General features: G+C 40.3%; 1 protein-coding gene and 2 non-coding genes across 5 annotated transcripts in view; all 3 read left to right on the forward strand.

Moving 5' to 3' along the window:
* The first annotated feature begins 68 nt into the window (after positions 1-68).
* TRNAY-GUA lies at positions 69-159 on the forward strand. Its single transcript is given in 2 exon segments — positions 69-105; positions 124-159. It is a non-coding gene; the product is annotated as a tRNA-Tyr (tRNA).
* A 137-nt stretch (positions 160-296) lies between these two features.
* TRNAA-AGC lies at positions 297-369 on the forward strand. Its single transcript has one exon. It is a non-coding gene; the product is annotated as a tRNA-Ala (tRNA).
* Positions 370-10,032: 9,663 nt separating this feature from the next.
* The window catches only part of TRIM55 (tripartite motif containing 55), a 44,143-nt gene continuing 31,791 nt past the window's right edge, over positions 10,033-22,384 (forward strand). For all 3 annotated transcript variants that reach the window (XM_007085017.3, XM_007085020.3, XM_007085018.3), the window contains exons 1-4: positions 10,033-10,294; positions 10,867-11,039; positions 17,181-17,346; positions 19,250-19,345. In XM_007085017.3, coding sequence (XP_007085079.1) covers positions 10,127-10,294; positions 10,867-11,039; positions 17,181-17,346; positions 19,250-19,345 — 603 coding nt within the window. In that variant the 5' untranslated portion in view covers positions 10,033-10,126. The remainder of the gene's footprint in view (positions 10,295-10,866; positions 11,040-17,180; positions 17,347-19,249; positions 19,346-22,384) is intronic.

The raw sequence follows: 22,384 nt of genomic DNA on the forward strand, positions 1-22,384 counted from the left end.
GAAAGCACACGAAGCTTAGAAAATAAGTAAACATTATAAAGAAAAGTCGGCACTCTGCCTCCCCGATCCCTTCGATAGCTCAGCTGGTAGAGCGGAGGACTGTAGGCCCTGATGTCCCCAGCCATCCTTAGGTCGCTGGTTCGATTCCGGCTCGAAGGAGAGTGTTTATTGATTTTTGTTACTTTGGCCTCAGCTGTGACGCAAGACCAAGAACGTGATCAAGAAAAACATTTTTTTCATTTCTAAATGCTCTGACCTCTCTCTAGGGGAAGAGATAACCGGCCGTGCCCAGCGGTGGGGGATTAGCTCAAATGGTAGAGCGCTCGCTTAGCATGCGAGAGGTAGCGGGATCGATGCCCGCATCCTCCAGCCTTTTTCTCCTCATTCCGTGTAATAGTTTTTCTTTCGATTCTCATTCAACTCAAGTAGAACTTGAAATCAGCTCTCAGGCAAGTGAGAGACAAGGCGAACTTGAGGTTACCGTTTCCTAAAACTCCCCAGACGAGGGATAATGGGTGCTGACGGAGTTTATTCTTACAACTTAAAATTTTTAGACCCATTTACTTTGGGAGGTTCACGAAATTGGTTCTTTTTCTGTCCAAAAATGGCTACAGATTGCAGTCCCATCTGTTCCCACTTTGTGATTTGTACTCGATCGCTGCACTTCCAAGGACCCATTTGATACTAAACTGCCCGGATTTAAGGGGGGACTGACAGAAAAACAACGCAAAAAACATTGAGCTTGGAAAAGGACGCTGGCTACTTTCAATTTAGCGTTAAGCCGAAGCGAGAAGTATTCCGCTCCACGTCAACTTTCAGTGAGGTGACCAACTCTGGGCCGATCTACTAAGGTAGGATAAAGATACCTGAAGAGAGGTGAGGAAGCGGAAGGGTTTAAACCTAGAAGCTGGCTACTGAAGGAGGGGTTCTAATGCCCTTTTCCTCCTGGGGAGTAACTGTGGAGAGCTGGAGACCAGCACTGAAAAGGAATTAAATGGAAAAAAGTTCTACTTAGGGCTGATTTTGAGCATAGTCTAGTTTGTTAAAGACAAAACAAAAACAAAATAAATACACACACACTCACTGAAAGATTCAGAAGTTGAGCAGAACACACACAAAGGCTTTTCTGGAAATATATGCTCCCTATCCTAATTTACTAGAATATAGCCTTTAAAAAGCTGTTGAAACTATACTGTGGTTCTCAACACAAAACATAAATTTAAAAAGACAAAGGCAGAAATACTATCTTTTTTGAGGATTACAATTAGTAAATGATAATTCTTTTATCTCATGTTCATTTTAGGGTTCTAGGCAACCTGTATTTTTTTTGTACTAATGTATACAACCTGCTGTATTTTATTGGTATATCTTTCATTTTCTAGGGCAGTCTCCATTTTTATCTCACTTTACTCTTTTCAATAAAGTCTTTAAATTGAATGTATAGTGATTCGTTTAAAATATATCATTATTAAAAAAATAAATAAAATAAAATATATCATTATTTTCATAAAAACAAATTTATAAAGTAGGAAAAGGAATCCTTTTATCAGATGTTAGGTCTCAATTTCCAGTTGAGATTATGAGTACTCTAACTGGCTGACTGGAGGAGCTGACAGTGAAATTATAAATGACTAAAAGATCAAGGAATGGGTAATAAGTGGAAGGAATGCTCTCCAAATCCAGGTGGGAGCACATGGTTAGGGCAGGTGAGCTGGGTAAGAACTCAAACATCTCAGGATCAGCAACTTAGGTATGGAATGGAATTCTTATTAAAAAGTCTAAAGGGGGGCACCTGGGTGGCTCAGTTGGTTAAGCATCTGACTTTGGCTCAGGTCATGATCTCACCGTTCATGGGTTGGAGCCCCACGTTGGGCTCTGTGCTGACAGCTCAGAGCCTGGAGCCTGCTTTGGATTCTGTGTCTCCTTCTCTTTCTGCCCCTCCCTGGGTCATGATCTGTCTGTCTCTGTCTCGCAAAAATAAATAAATGTTTAAAAAAAATTTTTTTAAGTCTAAAGGTATAAGCTGAGAGGCACTATTGCATAGTGGTTAGTCACATGGGCTGTGGAACCTGATGGCCTTTCTTGGCTTTCACATTCCCTACCTAGTTACATTGGGCAAGTTGCTTGGCATCATGGTACTTCAGTTTCCTCATTTGTTAAATAGGGATGATAATAATGATACCCTTATTACAGTGCCTAGTACATAGTGAACACACTGTAAACATGAACTGTTGTCAGAGTATGTTAACACTACCATAAAGGGAAGGCCTGGAGGGAATATTCTGAGGGTTTGCATGTGTGTTTATATAAATATATATGGGAGTACAGGAAAGAGATGCTTGGATCTACTGTGGAGGGAAAGTAGGACAATTCTAAAAATACAAAATGATAGTTAAATTATGTTGTGACCATATAATGGAGTATATGTAGCCATTGAAATTATACTTATTAAGAACTATTTACATGGGAAATGTTAATCAAATGCTAAGTTAATAAATTGCATACAGGGCAATATAAATAATAACAATATAAACAAGCATTAATTTGTAGAAAAGACTGAAGAATGAATTGAAATGTTAATAGTAGTGATCTTTGGATAGTAGCATCACTGTGATTTTTTTCTTCCTTAAAAGTTTAAAATATTTTCTAATTTCTGCAGTACACATTATAAGCTTTAATGGAAAATATAGACACATTTAAAAAAATTAACAGCTAACAGCACTTCCTGTAAACCAAGCACGGTTCTAGTTACTTTACTTGTATTAACCCATATATTTTTCTCATAAAAAAAGCACTAGGCCCAGATGGCTTGCATGGTGGATTCTACCAAACAATTAAGGAAGAAATAATACCAATTCTACACAGACTTTCAGAAAATTGAATAAGAGGAAATGCTGTCCAACTTGCTATGAAGCCAACATTGTCCTGATCCAAAACCAGGCAAAGACATTATAAAAAAAAAGAAAGAAAGAAGCCAACAGACCAATATCCTTCATGAACATAAACGTAAAAATTTTAGTCAATTAAATCCAACAATACAAAAAAGGAAAATACAGCATTGACCACATGGGATTTATTTCAAGAATACAAGACTGGTTGAACATTCAGAAATCAACAATTCATCATAATAAACAGACTAAAAAAGAATAACCACATGATCATCTTAGTTTGATGCATAAAAAGCATTTGACAAAATTCAACATCCATTCCTGATTTTTAAAACCATCAGCATGGGGCGCCTGGGTGGCTCAGTCGGTTAAGCGGCTGACTTTGGCTCAGGTCATGATCACTCACTCCTGAGTTTGAGCCCCGCGTCGGGCTCTGTGCTGACAGCTCAGAGCCTGGAGCCTGTTTCGGATTCTGTGTCTCCCTTTCTCTGACCCTCCTCCATTCATGCTCTGTCTCTCTCTGTCTCAAAAATAAATAAACGTTAAAAAATAAATAAAACTATCAGCAAACGTGGAAGGGAACCGAACTCCTTCAACTTGATAAAGGGCCTCAATGAAAAACACACCCTTAACATTATACTTATTAGTATGAATGCTTTCCTCCCAAGATCAGGAACAAAGCAAGGATATCCATTCTGAGGTGTCTAGCCAGTACAATAAGGCAAGAAAAATGAAGTAAAAGGCCTCTAGATTGGAAAGGAGAAGTAAAACTATCTCTATTCATAGATGTCTCATTTTTTAAAATATTGATTACGTGTTAAAATAATAGTTTATATTTTGGGGGGTTAAATAAAATATATTAATAACATTAATATCATTTGTTTCTGTCTTTTAATGTGGCTATTAGAAATTTATAATTATATATATATACACTATATATACATATGTATACACATATATATACGTATATATACATATATATACGTATATATATGTATGTCACATCTTATTTCTATTGGATATTAGGTCAGAGAGGTAGGTAGGGGCAGATCATGTCAGGCCTTAGAGACCACAATGAGGATTAATATTTTTATCCTGTGGGTAATATGACCATTAGTGCAATTTAAATAAGGACTGACATATGAGAAACAGATTGCAGAAAACAAGAGTGAATTCAGAAAAATCAATCAGGGGGCTGAGGTGGAGGGAAGGTGAGAAGGGTTGTGTGTGCTGAAGGTGGAGTCAAGAAGGGCCTGGAGCCTATGTAAGTTCAGACATGGCCATTGGGAAGGCCTTAGGCTAAAGGATTTATTTGTTGGGACTGTCACTATTTATTTCTGGCATTTGAATTATGCCAAGAAATGTTCAGAGGAAAGTAAAATATGTTAATTTTCTAATATATCCTGAGAGATATTTATGATAAATTGAAATGTATAAACAATGGATTTGGAGGAGTAATTATCAAGAAGAAAAGCTTACAGCCAGAAGTTTGCAAACTAATGAAAGAAATGCCATGGTATTAGCTTCTGTAAAGTACTTTTCAAGTTAACTCATTTGATTTTATATTTTGTAAAATGTTTCTTTTCATTAAAAATTTTTAAATCAGATATCCAACCTACCTATTGCCAGATAGCTAAATTGAAGAGACTGACAATGTAGACAGAGGAAAAATGTTAAGTATTTTGTAGATGTCATGAGTTGAGTCCTTGGTGTAAAAAGATTGCAAGAGTCCTTTTACTGGAAATAGAGTTCTGGGTTATATTTTTTTCAAGTAACTTGTAAAGTTGCTATATGGTTAAATAATGGTTCAAAGGTGCTTTTCCAGATCACACCCTGAACCCCAGAATACCAAAAGAAATAACATTATACTCTACATACACCTCCTGTGGTCAGATGAGTTATATCTAACAGGACTGATCAACAGAGCCTGGCTCTTGGAACACCAGCTCATCTAAATCCCAAATGAAGTGCTGCCTTATCTCCACTGGTCATATATTAGTGCTCTCACTAATAGAGGGAAGAATGGTGAGAGGGAGAGATGGATGGATGGATGGATGGATGGATGGATATTGCAGGGAACAATTAATAACCTCATTGTCTTGGTTTTAAGAGGACCTGGTCTGCACAATATTAAGAATGGGTCTTGTTTTGGGATGGAATTAAATTGACTTTCAAGAGATGTGTGACTGGTGCTGCAGTTGACCTGAAGGTCCTGGTCCACTCATGCCCTAGCGTTCCAGGCTAAATAAACCTCCTTCTTAAGCAGTCCCTAATTCTCTGCTTCCACACCCACATCATCCAGTGTTCTTTCCCTGTTTTAATGATTTAGTCAGCCACCAACTTTCTCACCTCTGGTGGGTAGAACAAGTAAGAATTCTCCTCCCTCTCTACCTTAAACATTGAGCCAGAAGCAAGGTCAGCATTCTAGTGCCTTTCGTTTTCTCTTCCTTCCAGCAGGGCTACAGTGTCTCTGCTTCACTGCTTTGCTTCAAATCAATTTTTTACTTCCTCTTAGCTCACCTTCCATCTGACCATAAGTCTGCTGCTCTGTTTGATGAATGACTATCTCCTTGAGTTAAACCTTGATGATTTTCAGTTACCTGGGCTAAAGAGACAAAGAGAACATGGGTAAGTGAAATGCTGAGAAAATTCTGGAATCCTCAGGAAAGTTAGCACTCCTGACACTGATTTCCTGGGACTCTTCTAATGCCTCCTATTCCCAGGATGGTTTCTCTTGTCTTGTAAGTTGGGATGAAGAGTTGATGTTGCTCTTGTAACTGTTCTAGGCTTAGAAGACTTTCATATCATTCTGACCAAAAGGTATAAAATTCATAAGAAGGGGACCTTGTTCCTATGGGAGAATCCTTCAAATACACTCCAATTTTCCCCCAAGATTTTTTCATATCACATATTTTAGAGCTGGTTGTTCAATATGGTAACCACTAGCCACATATGGTTGTTTAAACACAAGTTTAATAAACTTTAAAACTCAGATCTTGAATTGCATTATACGCATTTCAAGTACTCAATAGCCACCTTTGGATAGAGGTTAGACAGTACAGATAAAGAACATTAACATCACTGCAGAAAATTCTAATGGATAGTGTGCTATAGAGCAGTGTGGTATAGCTTAGCCGGTGAGGTCATGGTCTCTGTAGTCAAAAGATGTGTCTCTAAATCTGCTTCACAGCTAGCAGCCATATGACTAGGCAACTACTTTGTTGAGTTACAGTTGGTTCAGTGGAAATAATACCTATTATAAAGAGCTATTATAAGTAGTGATTCGTACTCTGTACAGATTTATTATGTTTGTTGTGGCAGTATACAGTTGACCTTTGAACAATGTGGAGGTTAGGGGTGCTGACCCCCCGTGCAGTTGAAAATCCACATACAATTTTTACTCCCCCAAAATTTAACTACTAATAGCCTACTGTTGACCAGAAGCCTTACTGATAAGTCAATTAACATATATTTTGTATGTTATATGTATTATATACAATAAAGTAAGCTAGAGAAAAGAAAATGTTATTAAGAAAATTGTAAGGAAGAGGAAGTATATTTATAGTACTGTACCATAAAAAAAAACACCTAAGTTATTGTTCAAGGGTCAACCATAGTACTAAAAGTAATAGACTTTAGAACTCCTTTTTCTTCCTTCCTGAGATGAGCAACACACTGAAATCCACATTTCACTCCTATGCTCTGTCCTCTGAAGTCTGGGTCCATTTAGCCTGGTAGCTAGAGGTTGAAAAAAGTCAAAAGTCTTCTCTTTTTGTTATCATGCCTTAATGCCAAGTCTGCTGTTGGGCATATAGTCAGGTTCTTAGGGACCCATCTTACTTCCTCTGACTTATCGGGGGGATTGGGAAACTGCTGGTCCTCCAGGAGGTGACAGCAATGGTGGTTTTGCTTCATCTCCTCAATGTGTGTAAACATACCCCTGCCCTAGTTTGGTGGGACTCAGGAATGAGGAGTGATTGGGGCTTCCAACTAAACCAATCCCCCATGTAAAATTGCCCCAACTGGTTTTAACCCCCTGTCCTAATTGTGGCGGGTTGGGGTACGAGAAGCAGGGAAAGTTGTACATCACTCCTACACAGTAAAGACAACTTTGGGAAACTAAGCCAGCTTTCACGTCTGTGGAAATCCCAGAGCCTTGAAGTTAGCTTCAAATCTCATTCAGCTTCAGAATTTTCAGAATCATTCAGGGAAATTTGTGAATGATTTGGGAGCAGACTAAAATTTTCTGGTTCTTCTTTAGAACAGAATGCTACTCCTATGTCCCACTCTTAATTCACATGCCCACCTCATGGACTCCTGGTCTCTGAGATTGGGGAGGAACAAAGGATGGAAAAAAGAAGATAAAGAGGGAAAGGCGATAATTTGGGCATATAGTTGACTTGATTTGATTCTTATTCCTATGAGATTCTTGCTAGTTTCCTGGGTAGTCTCCTAGTGGCAGTTCTAAGAAAAAGTACAAGGCAGAAAGTAGGAAACAGAAAAACAGAGGAGAGGATAGGATCAACTTAGCATCACATAATTGAATTGGGGATTCTCAATGTCAAAATTAATATTTCAAGTGTTTTTCTTTCTTTTCCCCTAAAAATACTGTTAAGCCTAGGTTATGAACACCACTCACTTACAGATTAAACAGAAATCCAGCTAGGTGAGGTCAGTTTCCCAAGATGACAAAGCAAGGTAGACATGGAAACTGGATAGAAGGCCTGTCTCCTGACTCACTGTGCACCTCTCACTGCATCACTGGTGGTTGCTCATACTCAGACCATCTGAGTCACCTCTGTGGATTCTAATTTCATAGCCTCAGAGTCCCTTTCCTCTTTTTCTTCCCCACAGCCATCCCCCAGTGCCAGGGCATCATGACCTCTCACCTAGGCATTGGCAACAATCTCCCATCTGGTCTTTATCTAGGTCGCCTTCAGTATTCTAGCCACCACTGTGATACTAATCTAACCAATGCACAGCTCTCACAGAAATGTTTCTGTGAGAAACTTTCAACAACTTCCTGTTGACTAATTTATTAAGTGTTAAAAACTCTTTAGCCCAGTATTTGTGACCTGCTCATGTGCCAGCAGCATGCTCTGCACTCCAGCCCAAAGCACCATACGCTCTGAGCATTCCCCACACTCCTGTGCCTCACTGTCTTTGCTTCTGTGCCTTTTCTTAGAAAGCCCCAACTATGCCCCACATAACTACACATCCATTTGTCTAAGTTCTTAGTGGATCATTCAGATACTATTCACCCATGAAGCCCTCCTGATGAATCCAACTCTGAAATTTTGTCTCTCTTTATCACATTTTGTTTTGTACTGTGGTTCTGTACATGCATGTCTTATTTCTGCTGTTATACTGAGCTCCTTGAGGACAGTAACCTGTGTCTTGTTTGTCTTTCAATCCACAGAGCTGAACACAATGGGGATACACAATAGACACTCAATGAGTATTTTTTGAAAGAATGAATTCCTCTAATAAGGATGGGCTTGGCTCATTGTACATTATTAGTTTGTTTTTTTCTTAGATTGATGAATCTTTTACAGTAGAAACTTTATCTTTCCTAGAAAATAACCTCCATAGCCCATGTGATGATAAATACTGTTAACTGCCTGGGCTAGGTGAACTGAATTAACTCAATAAAAAAATGTCACCCAATTCCCTTCTTTACTCAATAGATATTGAAAGGAATAACAAAATTCTCCTAAGATCCTTGAAATGTTTATGAACACATGTAACTTATTGCTAACTCATAGAGTTTATTAGATTCTCAATAAGCTTTCAGTGCACACAGCAATAAGACCATACATAACCAGTCACACTGGCCTACTGTTTACTGGTAATTAAGTGCACTCTGGGGATATGTTGACAAGATGTGCTCAATGTTTGAATATTTTTAAATCAAGGAGAAATAAACCTGCAAGTAAATCACATATAAACAGATACTATTTCATTTTTGATCTGATTTTTTAATTTTTAAATAATTCTATATTGATGAAACAGTTTCACAAAATTCTGGCAAATATCAAAATTGTTATTTGTGACTCAAGAGCAGACCAAGAATATCAGAAATGACTAGGGAAACTATAATTTTAAAAAATCAACTTGGAAGAAGAGGGGCAAATGCAAAGAGGTGTAATAGGTATTTCAGACCAGATGAAACCAGGGTATGGAAGCAGGACTCCATTTTCACTTCGGTTGGCAACAGCACTGATATCTGTTCCCTGCTTTATGGAAAAATGAAACAATGGGTCTGTTATCCTATATGCCATTACTACCTCATTACTGATTATTGTTGCAAACTAAATTTATATTTTAAAAGATTGCCAATTTTTCTTTGTGTTTTTGGTGTGTGTGAGGGGGAGGGTGACTGTAGGGATACAGGATGAAGGAGGGAGTTAGGGAGGAGGAAGAGCAGTATGGAAGAAAAAAGAATTTACTAGAATTTTATTCACAACTTATAAAAAAATGGGATCATCAACTGGTGTTTGGATTTTTTTTCGTAGATACTTTTATGGTGAAAAGGATTGAAATCAGTTTTTAAATTTGAATTTTTCCCAGACCGCTATTCTTGCAAAGATGAAAAATTTAAAGTGAAGCAAATTGTTTTAGTTGATTGCCCTTGTGAAGTCAGGAAAATGATTTTTGAGACATGTTTTGTTTGTTTTCATGTAAGATGGTATGATCACACTACTTTTGGTGACCTTCTTCCTCAATTCTCCAGACAGAAATGCATTCGTTATACAGTTAGACTCTTGGGCTGCATTCTCCCCAGTCCTGGAGAAACCCGTCACCACGTTCTTATTGAGTGCTCACAGAGGGCATGGCTCAGTGACTAGGCATGCATATTTGCATTTGTTGTTGACAACTGTCAGCTTCAACATCCCTCTCCTCACAACTCTGTCTAAATGGGGTTTGTAATCCTTCTTCCCACTCACTCTCTTCACTCCCTGGGGCAGGAATGTTGGCTCCTGTTCTCTGTCACCTGTCAGAATCCATCCTCCTGTCACTGGCTTATATGGACAAGTCAGCCCACTGTCACGTGACCCCCCCGCTGCTAAAAACAGCTCAGGCACCCCCTCTGAACCTGGGCCTGAAACAATGTCTTCCATCGAAAAAACCGTAAAGGACACTTGATCACCCAATCCTTGGAATTATTTCCAGGAAACACTTGCAGAAACCATTCGGAGCACCCTTTCCCTGGCAGTGCACACGGGGACGGCCAGGAGATGAGCGCATCTTTGAATTATAAGTCTTTTTCCAAAGAGCAGCAGACCATGGATAACTTGGAGAAGCAACTCATCTGTCCTATCTGCTTAGAGATGTTCACGAAACCCGTGGTCATTCTCCCCTGTCAGCATAACCTGTGTAGGAAATGTGCCAGTGATATTTTCCAGGTAGGTTTGTTTGGAATTTAGGGGGTAAAAAAGAGTCTCTCTTCTTGGAATCAAGTCCTTAACTTGTAGGTGAATTCTTTCAGAAAACTTTATAAGGCTACATTCGTTTTTAAGAAAACCATTTTTTTAAATGATTTGCTTTGTGCTTTGCTGTCTGCCTCCTCCTTACTCCTCCTTACTCCCAAATCTAGTTTTAACTTAAATACTAAGAATCCTATTTGTTTAAAAAAAAAACAGAACAAAACCTTCAAAACAAAACCTTGAATCTGCTTCAAAATTGTAAATGAATTGCTTCCTAAGACATTAATGTTAGAGTTTCTGGCTAGAGCTTTTGGTAATAAAAATGTTGGATGGAAAAGTGCCTCATGCTGAAAATGGTACATGGCGGTTGACTGTGGATAAAGTGCTGGGCCTGTATTTTAGGACCACTTGCTGCTAAAGCCCTAAGGGATTATCTTATGGCCAGCTTAAAGTAGAAGTTGACCTTGTTTGTAGTAACAGAGTGAAAAGAAGTCTCAGAAAAGCTACCTGTGGCATGACTTAATTCCTCTTTTCTTGCTTGGCAAGAACAGGCCTCTAACCCGTATTTGCCCACAAGAGGAGGCACCACTGTGGCATCAGGGGGCCGGTTTCGCTGCCCATCCTGTAGACACGAAGTGGTTCTGGACAGACATGGGATATATGGCCTTCAGAGGAACCTGCTGGTGGAAAATATCATTGACATCTATAAGCAGGAGTCCACCAGGTACTGTCCCTTCATGTGTCACACCCATCTGAAGCTTGGTTTTGTGTATTTGTTTGTTTGTTCTAACAGATCAATCTATCCAATGCTCGTTTGCCAATCACAGACATTGTCTTATAGGAAAATGTTTTTCCAAGTGAGTCCTTACCGGTGTGAGAATCACTCATGGAAAGAGAAGGGAGCTGGTGCCCAAGACTTTGCATCAATTTAAGAATGAAGTAATTCATTAACACTAATCTGTTCAGTAATACTGAGAGAGGCATAATGCGGCCTACCCCTCTCAGCCCTGTATTACGCATATTTTAGACATTTCTGCACTTCACAGGTCCTTCGTAGCTCCCAATTCTACATAGCAGAAAATTCACAGTACAAAACTTTAAGGAGAACTAACAGAAATGGCATTTTCCAAAATAGTCCGGTTCCTAGTTTAGACAACAGTCTCTCCTTAAAATTGTCTAGATGATCATAATAAAAAACAAATTTCTCTAACATAGTTAATCATTGTATGGACTCTGGGAAGTTACAAAGCAATGCATAGTCCTGCCCTTCAGCAACTTAAAGTTTAGTGACATGGGTGGGTGGGGGGAAGAAGATGGCATTTGGGTTATGTTTCTCTACTCTCTAGATTGTATTTGCTGCATACTCTCAGCATTCACCTGTTGGATTGATACTCAGTATATGCATCCATTCATTAAAAAAAAAAAAAAAAAGGCTTCTTCCTCATCTAATCACATTGGCTATAGAGTTCCTTTCCTAGAGACAACACCGTAGTAGTTCATTCCTAGAAGGCATGGTGTGAAGAGCCCTTTTTCAATTGTACACAGGTCAGTCCAGTCCACAAAGCCTGATAGCAATATTGAGACCATCTGGAAATGAACTCATTGTGATTCTTATTAGGACACATGTATTTATGGAACATCTGCAGGGCTTTAAGAGCCTAGCACTCTTAGAAGGAAAGCTGTTCCATAAATCTAACATATAATTATTATAATCATTATGGCTATTAGTTTCTGCTTAAGATTCAAACTAAATTAGATAGTGCCAGGATCTAGATGGAAGTGGGGGAAGAAGAGTAATTACCGATGACATATTACAGAGATACAGAGTCAGCTATTTCCTTTGCTTCCAAAGTGTCTGCAGAAGAAGGAAAATACTGTTGTTGCTGCTGTTGCTTCACAGATCTGATTTCATTGTTTTACATTACTTTAAAATGCGAATACACACACTGTCTCTTAAAAAAAAGTCAACTAATAACCAACCAATTATTAAGGGTGTTGATATAAGAACTGATTTAGTGCCTAGTACAGTGTCTTGCATAGAATAGTTGCTTCATAAGTGCCAGCTAATTAAGCAACACCAAAAAGCTTCTTACATTTTCTATTTATTGCAATAATTTCCTTTTGCTACTTGCTACAGTGAGAGCTTGAAACATGGGAAATAATAACAATGTTATGAAATCCAGAGAAGAAAGATGTTAAAACTTGTAGCATTAGCAAAACCAAAAGACATATCCTTACTTTAACTATAAAGTCTACATGTGCATCTGCCAAAAAAGTGCCCAGGTGCACAAACGGTGTAAAGGTAATGAACCAAATTTCCAACAATGAAGCTTATAGCTGGGTGGACCAGTGGTGTTTTTCTGATTATCAAGTTCTTCTTGCACTGTTATTTCTTGAACTTGAGACTTGCCTTGGGACATTTTTACTTGGTAGTAAAATCACAAGTTGCACAGAGGGCCCAGGTACATGTTTGGGCATACACCCAGGTGTTCCCTGGAGGCTGGCAGCCTTGCCAGCCCAGAACCCTGAGCCTCAGAGAACATTAGGCAACCTTAGAATAACCTTGGATATTCAGAGTGAGGGGCACCCATCTCTGGCTCACAGTCATTGGTGTGGGGGCAGAAAAGAGAGGGGCTGGTCAACTCTGACCTCCCACAGAAAGACCAGACATTGTAGATCTCAACAAAACCTGGCCTTATCTAGAATAACTGCCTGGTGCTGAACTAGCCACAGTTTGGAGAGGTGGACACGAGAAGGAATTTATTTCATTAATAGTAATCACAAAAATCATAATTAACTTTATAATAAGTAAAACTAATATGTGCCAACCACTGTTCAGGGTGCTTTACACATGAATCACATGTAATTCTTTAATCTGCACAACAATCCTGTGAGATTGTGATTATTATCATTACCTTATTAAAAACTTTGAATATTCTACTCAAACTAACTCATATACATAATTTAAACATTCAAATAGTACTAGGACACCTCTAATGAGGCCCACGCTCCCACCCCACTCTCCACCCCCAAGTCTCACTCCCCAGAGCCAACCACTTTTAATTGTTTTAGCTGTTTTTCTGTTCTTTATCACCCGGTGACATCTGTATACTACAGATCTGTGTACTCCTATTTCTGATTTTTCAATTTAGACATTCTCTATGGACTTTTCACTGCAGAAAGTCAGGACAGTGCCCTCACGTCATTGGGCTTCACCTACTTTTTTCCTCTTCCCTGGGTTGAATCCTCATTTCCTAGAGCCTACGTCTTTCTCTTTGTTGGTTTATTCTACTGTTTTATATGGAGCACATCCTCAAGCAATCTTCCGAAATATGCAAAAAAGTGCCCCGCTTTTTAGCCTCCCCCCACACTCCTGCATTCGAAATACCTGGCTGCCGCAGTTGCAGAGCCTTTCTGGGGTCCCTCAGCTCAAGTCAGCTTGCTACTCTCAGCCTTCTCCCCCGCAGGCGCTTGGCAGAAAGAAGAGTCACTTCCTTTCATCCAGAAGTTCTCAATTTCCCACATGTGGTCGACATCCCTTATCTGCTGTCATGTTGCTCATTTTTTGTCCTTCTTGACTTATATTAGAATGCGATTTTTAAAATTTCCCCACTCTCATTTTAGTGGGATTTCCACAGGAAACACAAATAAAAAAGGCACATGTTCATTCTGCTGTATTTAATTAGAAGACCCTCAGGCCAATTTTCAGATATGAATAAAAGCTGAGCCTCAAAGAGGTTAAGTAACTTGCCTGAGGTCACACAACCACCACATGGAGAAGCTCAGCTGGAATTAAGCTTTGAGATAAGTTTGACTTCAAAGGTACCACCTGTAATGCCTCACCAAGACCAGATGCCTACCCTTCAGGATTCACCAGGATGGTTCCAGGAACCTGAGACCAGAGACAGCAGGCTACAGACTCCTGGAGACTAGGCAGCACTGAGTGGCTAGGGGCCACTGCCAGCATCTGAAGCTGAGTCCTGAGCCACAACTGTGAGCTCAGCTACCCTCACCTCATGAAAGCGCATTTACATCTTTATTCTACATGCCTGTTTGACCCAAGTCTGTTATATGTTTTAAGTTGTCTAAAGGTCTCTATTATACACCCGCTTTTAAGTGGGGACGACTCTGGGCCTGTGTAACCACCTAAACAAGAAAAACCTAATAAGGAATAAGGGACATAGTTCTCAGTCTGTATTGCATTATGGAAAAATAATCACAACCAAAAACTAAGCATACAGCCTTATGGCTGTTGCCACATTTCCAAAGTGTTTGCACGTACTGTATATATATACACATATATATATTGTATACATACATAATATGTACTCACAGACCTGAGCTCTGGTTCAGCTGCTGACATCAGAACAGCACACGGATGCAAGCTGCCCTCAGGAAATGCTTCAGGGAAGGGAGCCACAGAAGCATCACCTGTGCCATTTTCCAGTACATATACTCCAGATACATGCTTGACATTTATTATTATGAGGTGGAGATATATGGGACAGAAGGTATAGGAGGTGGAGAAGCCTTTGAACAAGCGAAGAGCAAACCACTTCTAGTCTCTAGAGAACCTCCAAAGGGCTTTGTCATTTATAAATGGAGTCTTCAGAATATTGTCTGGTTTCTTTGCCACTCATGAGTGCCAAGTGACCCTGGTTTTCCCCCATATTTCACATGCTTTCCTCAGATGAATTAAAGTACAAGGAATACTGTCCATTCATCTGGCAAAGTCTCTTTCATTTCTCATTCATTCAACAAATATTTACTGAGTACCACTCTATGCAAGGCATTGTTCTGGGCACCAGGGATCCAGCAAAAAAACCAAGACAAACCTGCCCTCATGGAACTCACATATTTGTGGAGGAAACAGATAGACCTGGGAAGGAAGATACATTTCTTGGTTGCAGAGTTTACTTTTCTCAATTGACTTCCAAGGATATGGCAGAATTTCAAGTTAGGAAGCCACAGATTTCATGGAAACCATATTGTTACGCGACCAGGTGAAAATTCTTTTCACAAAAATCTCAAAGCTGGAAGCCCATACAATTTCTTCACCAGACCCAGGTCTTACCCCCACAGCCCAGTCTCCTTGACTTGACTCCTACCTAGTGATTTGTAGATATAAATCAGTATATTTTCTGCCTTTCTCTGAGTTCTGGGACTGCAGGTATGTGGTACCACACATCAGTATCAATGGTTTACAAACCATTTTATTCATGTCTCACACTAGAAGTACATTTTACATTGTGATCCAATGAACATTACATACATGGATGGATATAGATATATAGACATGAAATATATACTTTTTGTTTCCAGTGCACTTAGATACATGTACATACATATGCATGTAAAACATACACATGCGTCTATGTACAGCAGAAACAAAAGTTTCAGGTATCATTACTTATTCTTACTAGGTGTAGCCCATGTATTTACTGTCTATTTTAGTTTGATTTTAACAATGCTGGTCATGACCTCTAAATTGATTTCATGGCCCATAATAATCAATTTCACAGCCCATAAATACCTGTGGTTTTTTAAAAGTGGATCTTGATAACAACAGAAAAATTCAGTCCCAATCTTTTAAATAACGATGCTTATAAATATGTGTTTGGGAATATGAAGAAACGTTTTGCATTTGTATTTACATTTTTCAGGTACCTCTGAAAACTATTAACAACCTTGGTCTTTAGATAGGATGTATAAGAATTCCAGGTTTTTGTGAGGCAGGCTACACCCACATCTCTCACCATGTTCTCCAGAGGGGGCCTAGAGCACTACAATTTGACATAATTTTGATCTTTATCATCACACATAAATCACACTGATCATTAGGAGAATATACAGGGCCCCACCACACACTGTGAACTTGGGCTGTTCCAGGTGATTCCACAGCAAGTTATTCTTAAATAGTAATGACTTGTCACTCCCCTTTCATGCTTTCAATTCCTCTTCGCTTGGTCATCGTCTCACTAACACATACAAACCCAATGCTCCATTATTACCTGTTGCAGTTCCGAAAAGTTTTGGCTGGTGCTGAACTACTGGGAAAACTAAAACCTGGGGATTATCTGTGAGGTCCTTACTTCCAAGGTTACCACCATGTCCCAGAACAGCATTTTGCATTTTTCTTATTGCTTAAAGTACTGTTCACAGTCACTGAGCACACAGTACCCACTCTTAGTCCCTGCCAAGTCCTCAATCGGGAAATTATTTACATTTAATTTTCTTAATGGCAGGAAGAGACCCAAACAAATTAATGAAGCACGCATGGACATATTCCTTCTTACACAGAACTATTTCCATCAGTGCCTAGACTAATAATCAGAGATTTGGACTCCTCCAGCCCACCTCTATCTTCCTTTTGGTGGGAGAAGTGTTTGCTGGAGGTTGTAGAGTTGGGACCTAGTGCTTCTGCAAAGCCAGTGTAAACTTGAGATTTAGCTTATCAGCAAATACTCCTTCTTTACCCATAATTGGAAAGTATCTCAAGAGACTTGTAAGTGTGTGCAGACAGTGCTGGAGCACACTCCTAACAATTTTCAGGAATTTTACTAGCTGTGTTTTAAACCGTCAATAAGTTTAAATCAGCCATGATGGGAACCCTCACCACAGAAATTGTCAAACACTACAGATCAGAGTGTCCATGTCCTATCCCCTACTCCAGGCTGGTCGTTAGATATCTATCAGCTCACCACTGCTAAGCCCAAAGGGCAACTGAATTTGGAGGTTTCCGAGGACAAGAACAGGACCTTGGAAGTTTTCTGGAATAGCAATACTAATCCCACCCCCCCACCCCCCACCAACTCTGCTTTGCTGCAATGGGAGCTGACACATTTATCTGCCCACCTCCTCCCAGACCAGAAAAGAAGTCTGACCAGCCCATGTGTGAGGAGCACGAAGAGGAACGCATCAACATCTACTGTCTGAACTGTGAAGTGCCCACCTGCTCTCTGTGCAAGGTCTTTGGGGCACACAAGGATTGCCAGGTGGCTCCCCTAACTCACGTGTTCCAGAGGCAGAAGGTAACAGAGCCTCTCTTCCTCTTCTCCAGCCCCTTCCGAATTTCTGTGTGATTGGCTCTCTTTGCTGAAGGGGACTGCCCAAGCCACGTAGCCCTGAGGCCTGGCGGCTCAGAGCGTGAGGTGGTGTAGTGCTGGTGCAAACATGGCCACACACTAGATCCCCAAGAGAGTAAGGGGACTGCTAGCGAGGGAAGGGGTGCCGAGGCTCAGGAAGGTGCACAGAGGGCAAGGGTCGCTTGTTATTTGTGCATCTGGGAGGTTGCTGAAGACAAGCAATGTGTTGGGACCTGGTCAGAGCTGTTTGAAGTTTAGACTATAGATAACAAAAGGATTAACTTTTCACGCCAGTCACAGGAATTTTTCTTCATTCACTAAAAAAAGCTACTGTTTCCTGCACCCTTCCCAGGCCTTTACTCCCCCAACTCCTACTGTATTAGCCTTCAAGTCCAGGTTAAACTGGCTTCCTAGGCTTTCAACCTAGGCCACTTGCTAAAAGGACTCCTCTCAGTTTGACACATGTCCCCACCCCCCGCCAGGGCGTCAGCCTCCTCACCCTGACCAACCACAGCATGTCCCCAGCTTATCACTAACCTGCCAACCCAGTTTCATCCATTGGCAAGTAGCAACTTGCCCATTTGATGCAAATAAACGTGCAGTTGTGTGCTCAAATAGATGCAGCCACTCCCCACACCTAGAATTTGAGGAGCTCCATATCTTAGCTCCTTTCTATGAAGAATCACAGGTCCCACATTTGGTAGATATTTTACTGTGAGGGTCAGAGTTGGAATCAAATGTGAAAGCCAAACTTTTGGGCAATACTAGTCATGACCAGTGAGTGATAACTGCCAAAAAAGCAGAATTTAGCAAGACATCTGTAACATTTATTTATTTTTCAATCCATTTGTGGTTTATTTCCCCTTATCCTTCCACACCCATCCATCCCCCTCAAGTCATGGCATGTTAGAACCGAATGGTACTTGTTTCACACGATTTCCCTCAGAGCCCTAGGAACTCACGTGGGATGGACAGGACAGACTGGCAGGACTTCTACCCCACTCCTGTTTGGACAGAGCAGCTTCACTCTTATCTACTGGGATTCCACATTAGCTTCCTCTTTCTGAAGAAAGGGTTCTGAAGCTTTACAATGTTTTACAACCACTGTTCTGGTCCAACCTTCTCACTTTATATCCAAGAAATTTAGGGTCCACATTGATTACATGTTTGGCCAACATCATAAACAAGTTAAAGGCAGAGTTGGATCAAGCAGGTAGGTCTCCAAATTCCCCATTCAGTGCTCCCTGATAGCCAGTCTTGGAAAGCGGAGAGGAATTTCAAGTTGAAAACCCTCCCCTAGAACCAGTCAAATGCTAGAGTTTCAAGTTTGTAATAACTTAGTCTAGTACATATGTATTTGCACACCTAGCACATAGAAGGTGCGTGTTAGTTGAGTCAGTTGAATAAATGAATATTTACTATTCTCATTTCCCTAGTAAAATGGATCCTGAGCTACACTAGGAAAACAATTCATTTCGGGTCTCTGAAGTCACATATTGGACTCTACTGAATTTATAAACAATATTTATAATTACTTAGCTTGAATATGCTATTCTCTATAATCTATAATTCAGTGTTTATGATGTTATTAGCAAGGTCAGATCTCAGTCTCCGTTAAGAATTTGGTGAAAACTATGAAACTTCTTCCCAGACAAATACATTCATATACACATCTCGACAGAATTTTATTACAAGACCAGGAGGTTCACAGGCCTTATACGCCTGTTACTCCTATGGGGTTCAGTGGACGCTGGATTAGGAATCCATGAGGATAATACTACAATTTATCTACAATCAGGGCTGACTAGAAAACCCCTAAAACTTTGCATACCTCCTTTCTCTTCATTAGTCTGAGCTCAGTGATGGCATTGCTGTCCTTGTGGGAAGCAATGATCGAGTCCAGGGAGTAATCAGCCAGCTGGAGGACACCTGTAAAACTATTGAGGTAAGTCAAACAACTCCGGCTGAATATACACCAAGCCTGGACTCCTGGGGGGGTTGTGGCTGCCTCAGAGCCACACAATCTTTCCTTATAGAATGACCGCCTTCCTCATATGTCTCTAAAACCTTCTCCTCCTGGCTCAGGAAGAGAAGTTACCATGTGAGTCAACAAGGCAGATTTTACCACATCTACTGGGGTGGTTGTTACATTTGCTGTTTTTTGTTGGTCAATCCATTTTAAAAGATTAGTTAGAAGAAAAATCAATTACCAGTAATGAAAATAAGTGTTATCCACCATTATAGTACTATTTCTTTGTGGAAATCCAAATGTCTTAAGGAGTACTAGTTAGTGCTTTGGAAAATCATGTGCAGGTTTGAGCAGCATATCTGCACTCTGACAGCAGGGCCACAAAGGGGATAGCAGAAGGAGGAAGATGTATCTGTGGTTACAGAATGATTTAGTCATGGATTTCATTGAGACCAGAGCTCTGGCTCATTCATATCTGCCCTCTGCCTGGCCCAGTGCCTGGAACATAATAAACACTTGATACAAACTTGGTGAACAAATGCATAAATGGCTGGCTGTTTAGCTCACACTGAAGCTTGGCATATAAGAAATACTGTGAATCCACCCTTCCTCAAGATCAAGTATAAACTGTGTAATTGCTGAAGGCAAATAGCTGAAGCCTAAAGAGATTTAGCTATGTGGCAGATACCTTTTCAAGAACTGAAGATTCACAGACTAGTTAAGCCAGGCTGCACAGAGGGCAGGTGCAAGACAGCTGGGTTGAGTGCAGGTCTCTGGATCTGTAACCTGGAGCCATTTATTACTCCCTGCTTTAAGTTTTGGGGTTGTTGGTTTTTGTAGTTGGACCTCAGATGCAGTGTTGAGGCATTGTACTGCTCAGTCTGTAGCATATTGTCTGTATTGCTGTAGGCAAGGCCCCTCTTATCTACTTATTTCTTTTTATCTCCATATCCCAGTCCTGTTCTCTTCTCTGTACATAACCACTCTAACATGTTTGGTGTTCCGTTCACTTATACTCTTATAAAATGTTGATTATTTTATATGCACGTCTTTTACTTTTATAAATGGTAATGTGCTATATTTCTCGTTCTGCTTTTTTTTAATTATGTATTATGTTTTAAAGATCCCTTCTCATGTACATTCAATCCTTCATTTTTCTCCTCTGTAAAAATGGGGCATAGTACCCACCTTACAGAGTTACTGTGAAAAATTAAGCATAAGCAAAATGCTTAGCACAGTGCCTAGTATATGGTGAGTGCCTGATAAATACCCTGTTTTCATTATTTTATCATTAGAAAGGCAAATTCTATCAGAAGCCAAAGGCTGGTTCCTGGATAATCACTTCAAGACATTGGCCATAACCATCTCGTTTTAGATTTCTACACCATTAAAATCAATGTCCTTTCTTCTCCATACCTATATTCCTGTAAAGATCATGATAAATCTGGGATCCATTTACAGAAGGGAAGTTTTCTTTTGGTGAAGAGCCCAAAGAGATTACAAAATGGACAATATAAACTCTTATCTTTTTACTTATTTACAGTAAAGGCCAAATACAACTTAATCAGTAAACCATGAATCAGCACTCTAGTGTGGTGCCATGTTGAGTCTTGGGTGTATAAATAGGAGTGGGTTGCTTGTGGCTAAGTGAGGTAATCTCTATACTCATCTCTGGTCAAGCCTTCATCAGAGATCTTCTCTGGGACACCAAGGCTGCAGAACACATACAGGAGAAAAGCTCTGGGGGTCACATTTGGCCTTGAGCAAAGAAATGCAAACAAACCGGGCTCCCTGTAGCCAGCATCGGGGGACACTGAGAGGGCGGGGAGAGATTTGACAACTGGTTTTCTTCCTGGAGGCCGGTCAGGGGCACAATAGGGAGCAGCTGTTTTTTCTTTCACTGTGAACAAGACAAGCAGGAACAGGTTTGAAATTAAGTCAGGAGAAGGGATTTAGTGCAGATATCAGGAGGAACTTCCAGGCAGTGAGGTTTAGGATTATTACTCCTATTATTACTGATAAAAGTATTCATCAAACATGACACACTTTTATAAGTACTTTCACAGGCTACTAGACAAATGTAATTGTTCCCTGTAGGGCTTTCAGATGAAGCCGTAAATTGGCAGGAGTCTTAAAAGTGTCCATCCCTTTTACCTATTTATTTCACTTCTGGATTTTACTTTAAGGAAATAAAACAGTATAGAATGTATATATTCATAAATAACCCCTATATATATTTATATGGGGAAAAACTCCAGAAACCAAAAGGTTAGGAGTAATGAACAGTGGGACTACTGTCTTCCTTATATATTCCTATATTTCGCATTTTTGTAAAGAGACCTGGACATTTTTTTAATAATCAGTAAAATAAATACAGAATGAATGTTGCTCAGAAAAGCACAGTTCTTTCCGATCAGTTTAGGTGGCTCATCTGCAGATGTAGGTATTGGCTCAGAGCCTCATGGAGGTCTCTGATTTTATGATCCCTATTTGATGCAAATATCCTCCATTTGAAGAGGACAGAGGACAGAGACACTGACACAAATGGCCACATGTTGCACCTGTAATCACTAAAGTGCTCTCCCACAGAGCCTGGGCAAAACACCAGAGGCTCACTTTGTGAGCACTAGCCTGCAAAGCTGCATGTAGTGAAGCACACGAGGTTCTTGGCTTAGAGTGAAATGATCCTACCTTGCAGAGCAGGTGAATTCTGTACCAGAGTTCAGGGTCACAGAGCAGAGCTCCTGTGTCTCCCATTCTCGCTGGGGTAGTTGTTTTCCTTCCTGACTCTGCTCACCACCTGCCTGGAAACATTTTCTGGGAAGCCATTGGTGGCTCCTGGCCAGGGGGTGGGGAGCTGTTGTTTAAAGAAGTCGCTCTTCTGATTGGTGAAGAACCCCTTAGGGATGGGAAATGGAGTAGTCCCTGGGTGGGCACTATCCTTCCCCAATTACCTTGCCTCTTCCCACATGGGGCCCAGACACCTGCCCTTTGGTAGGAGTGCCCATCCCTTGT

Source organism: Panthera tigris, chromosome F2, assembly GCF_018350195.1.
Source record: "Panthera tigris isolate Pti1 chromosome F2, P.tigris_Pti1_mat1.1, whole genome shotgun sequence".
Classification (NCBI taxonomy): domain Eukaryota; kingdom Metazoa; phylum Chordata; class Mammalia; order Carnivora; family Felidae; genus Panthera; species Panthera tigris.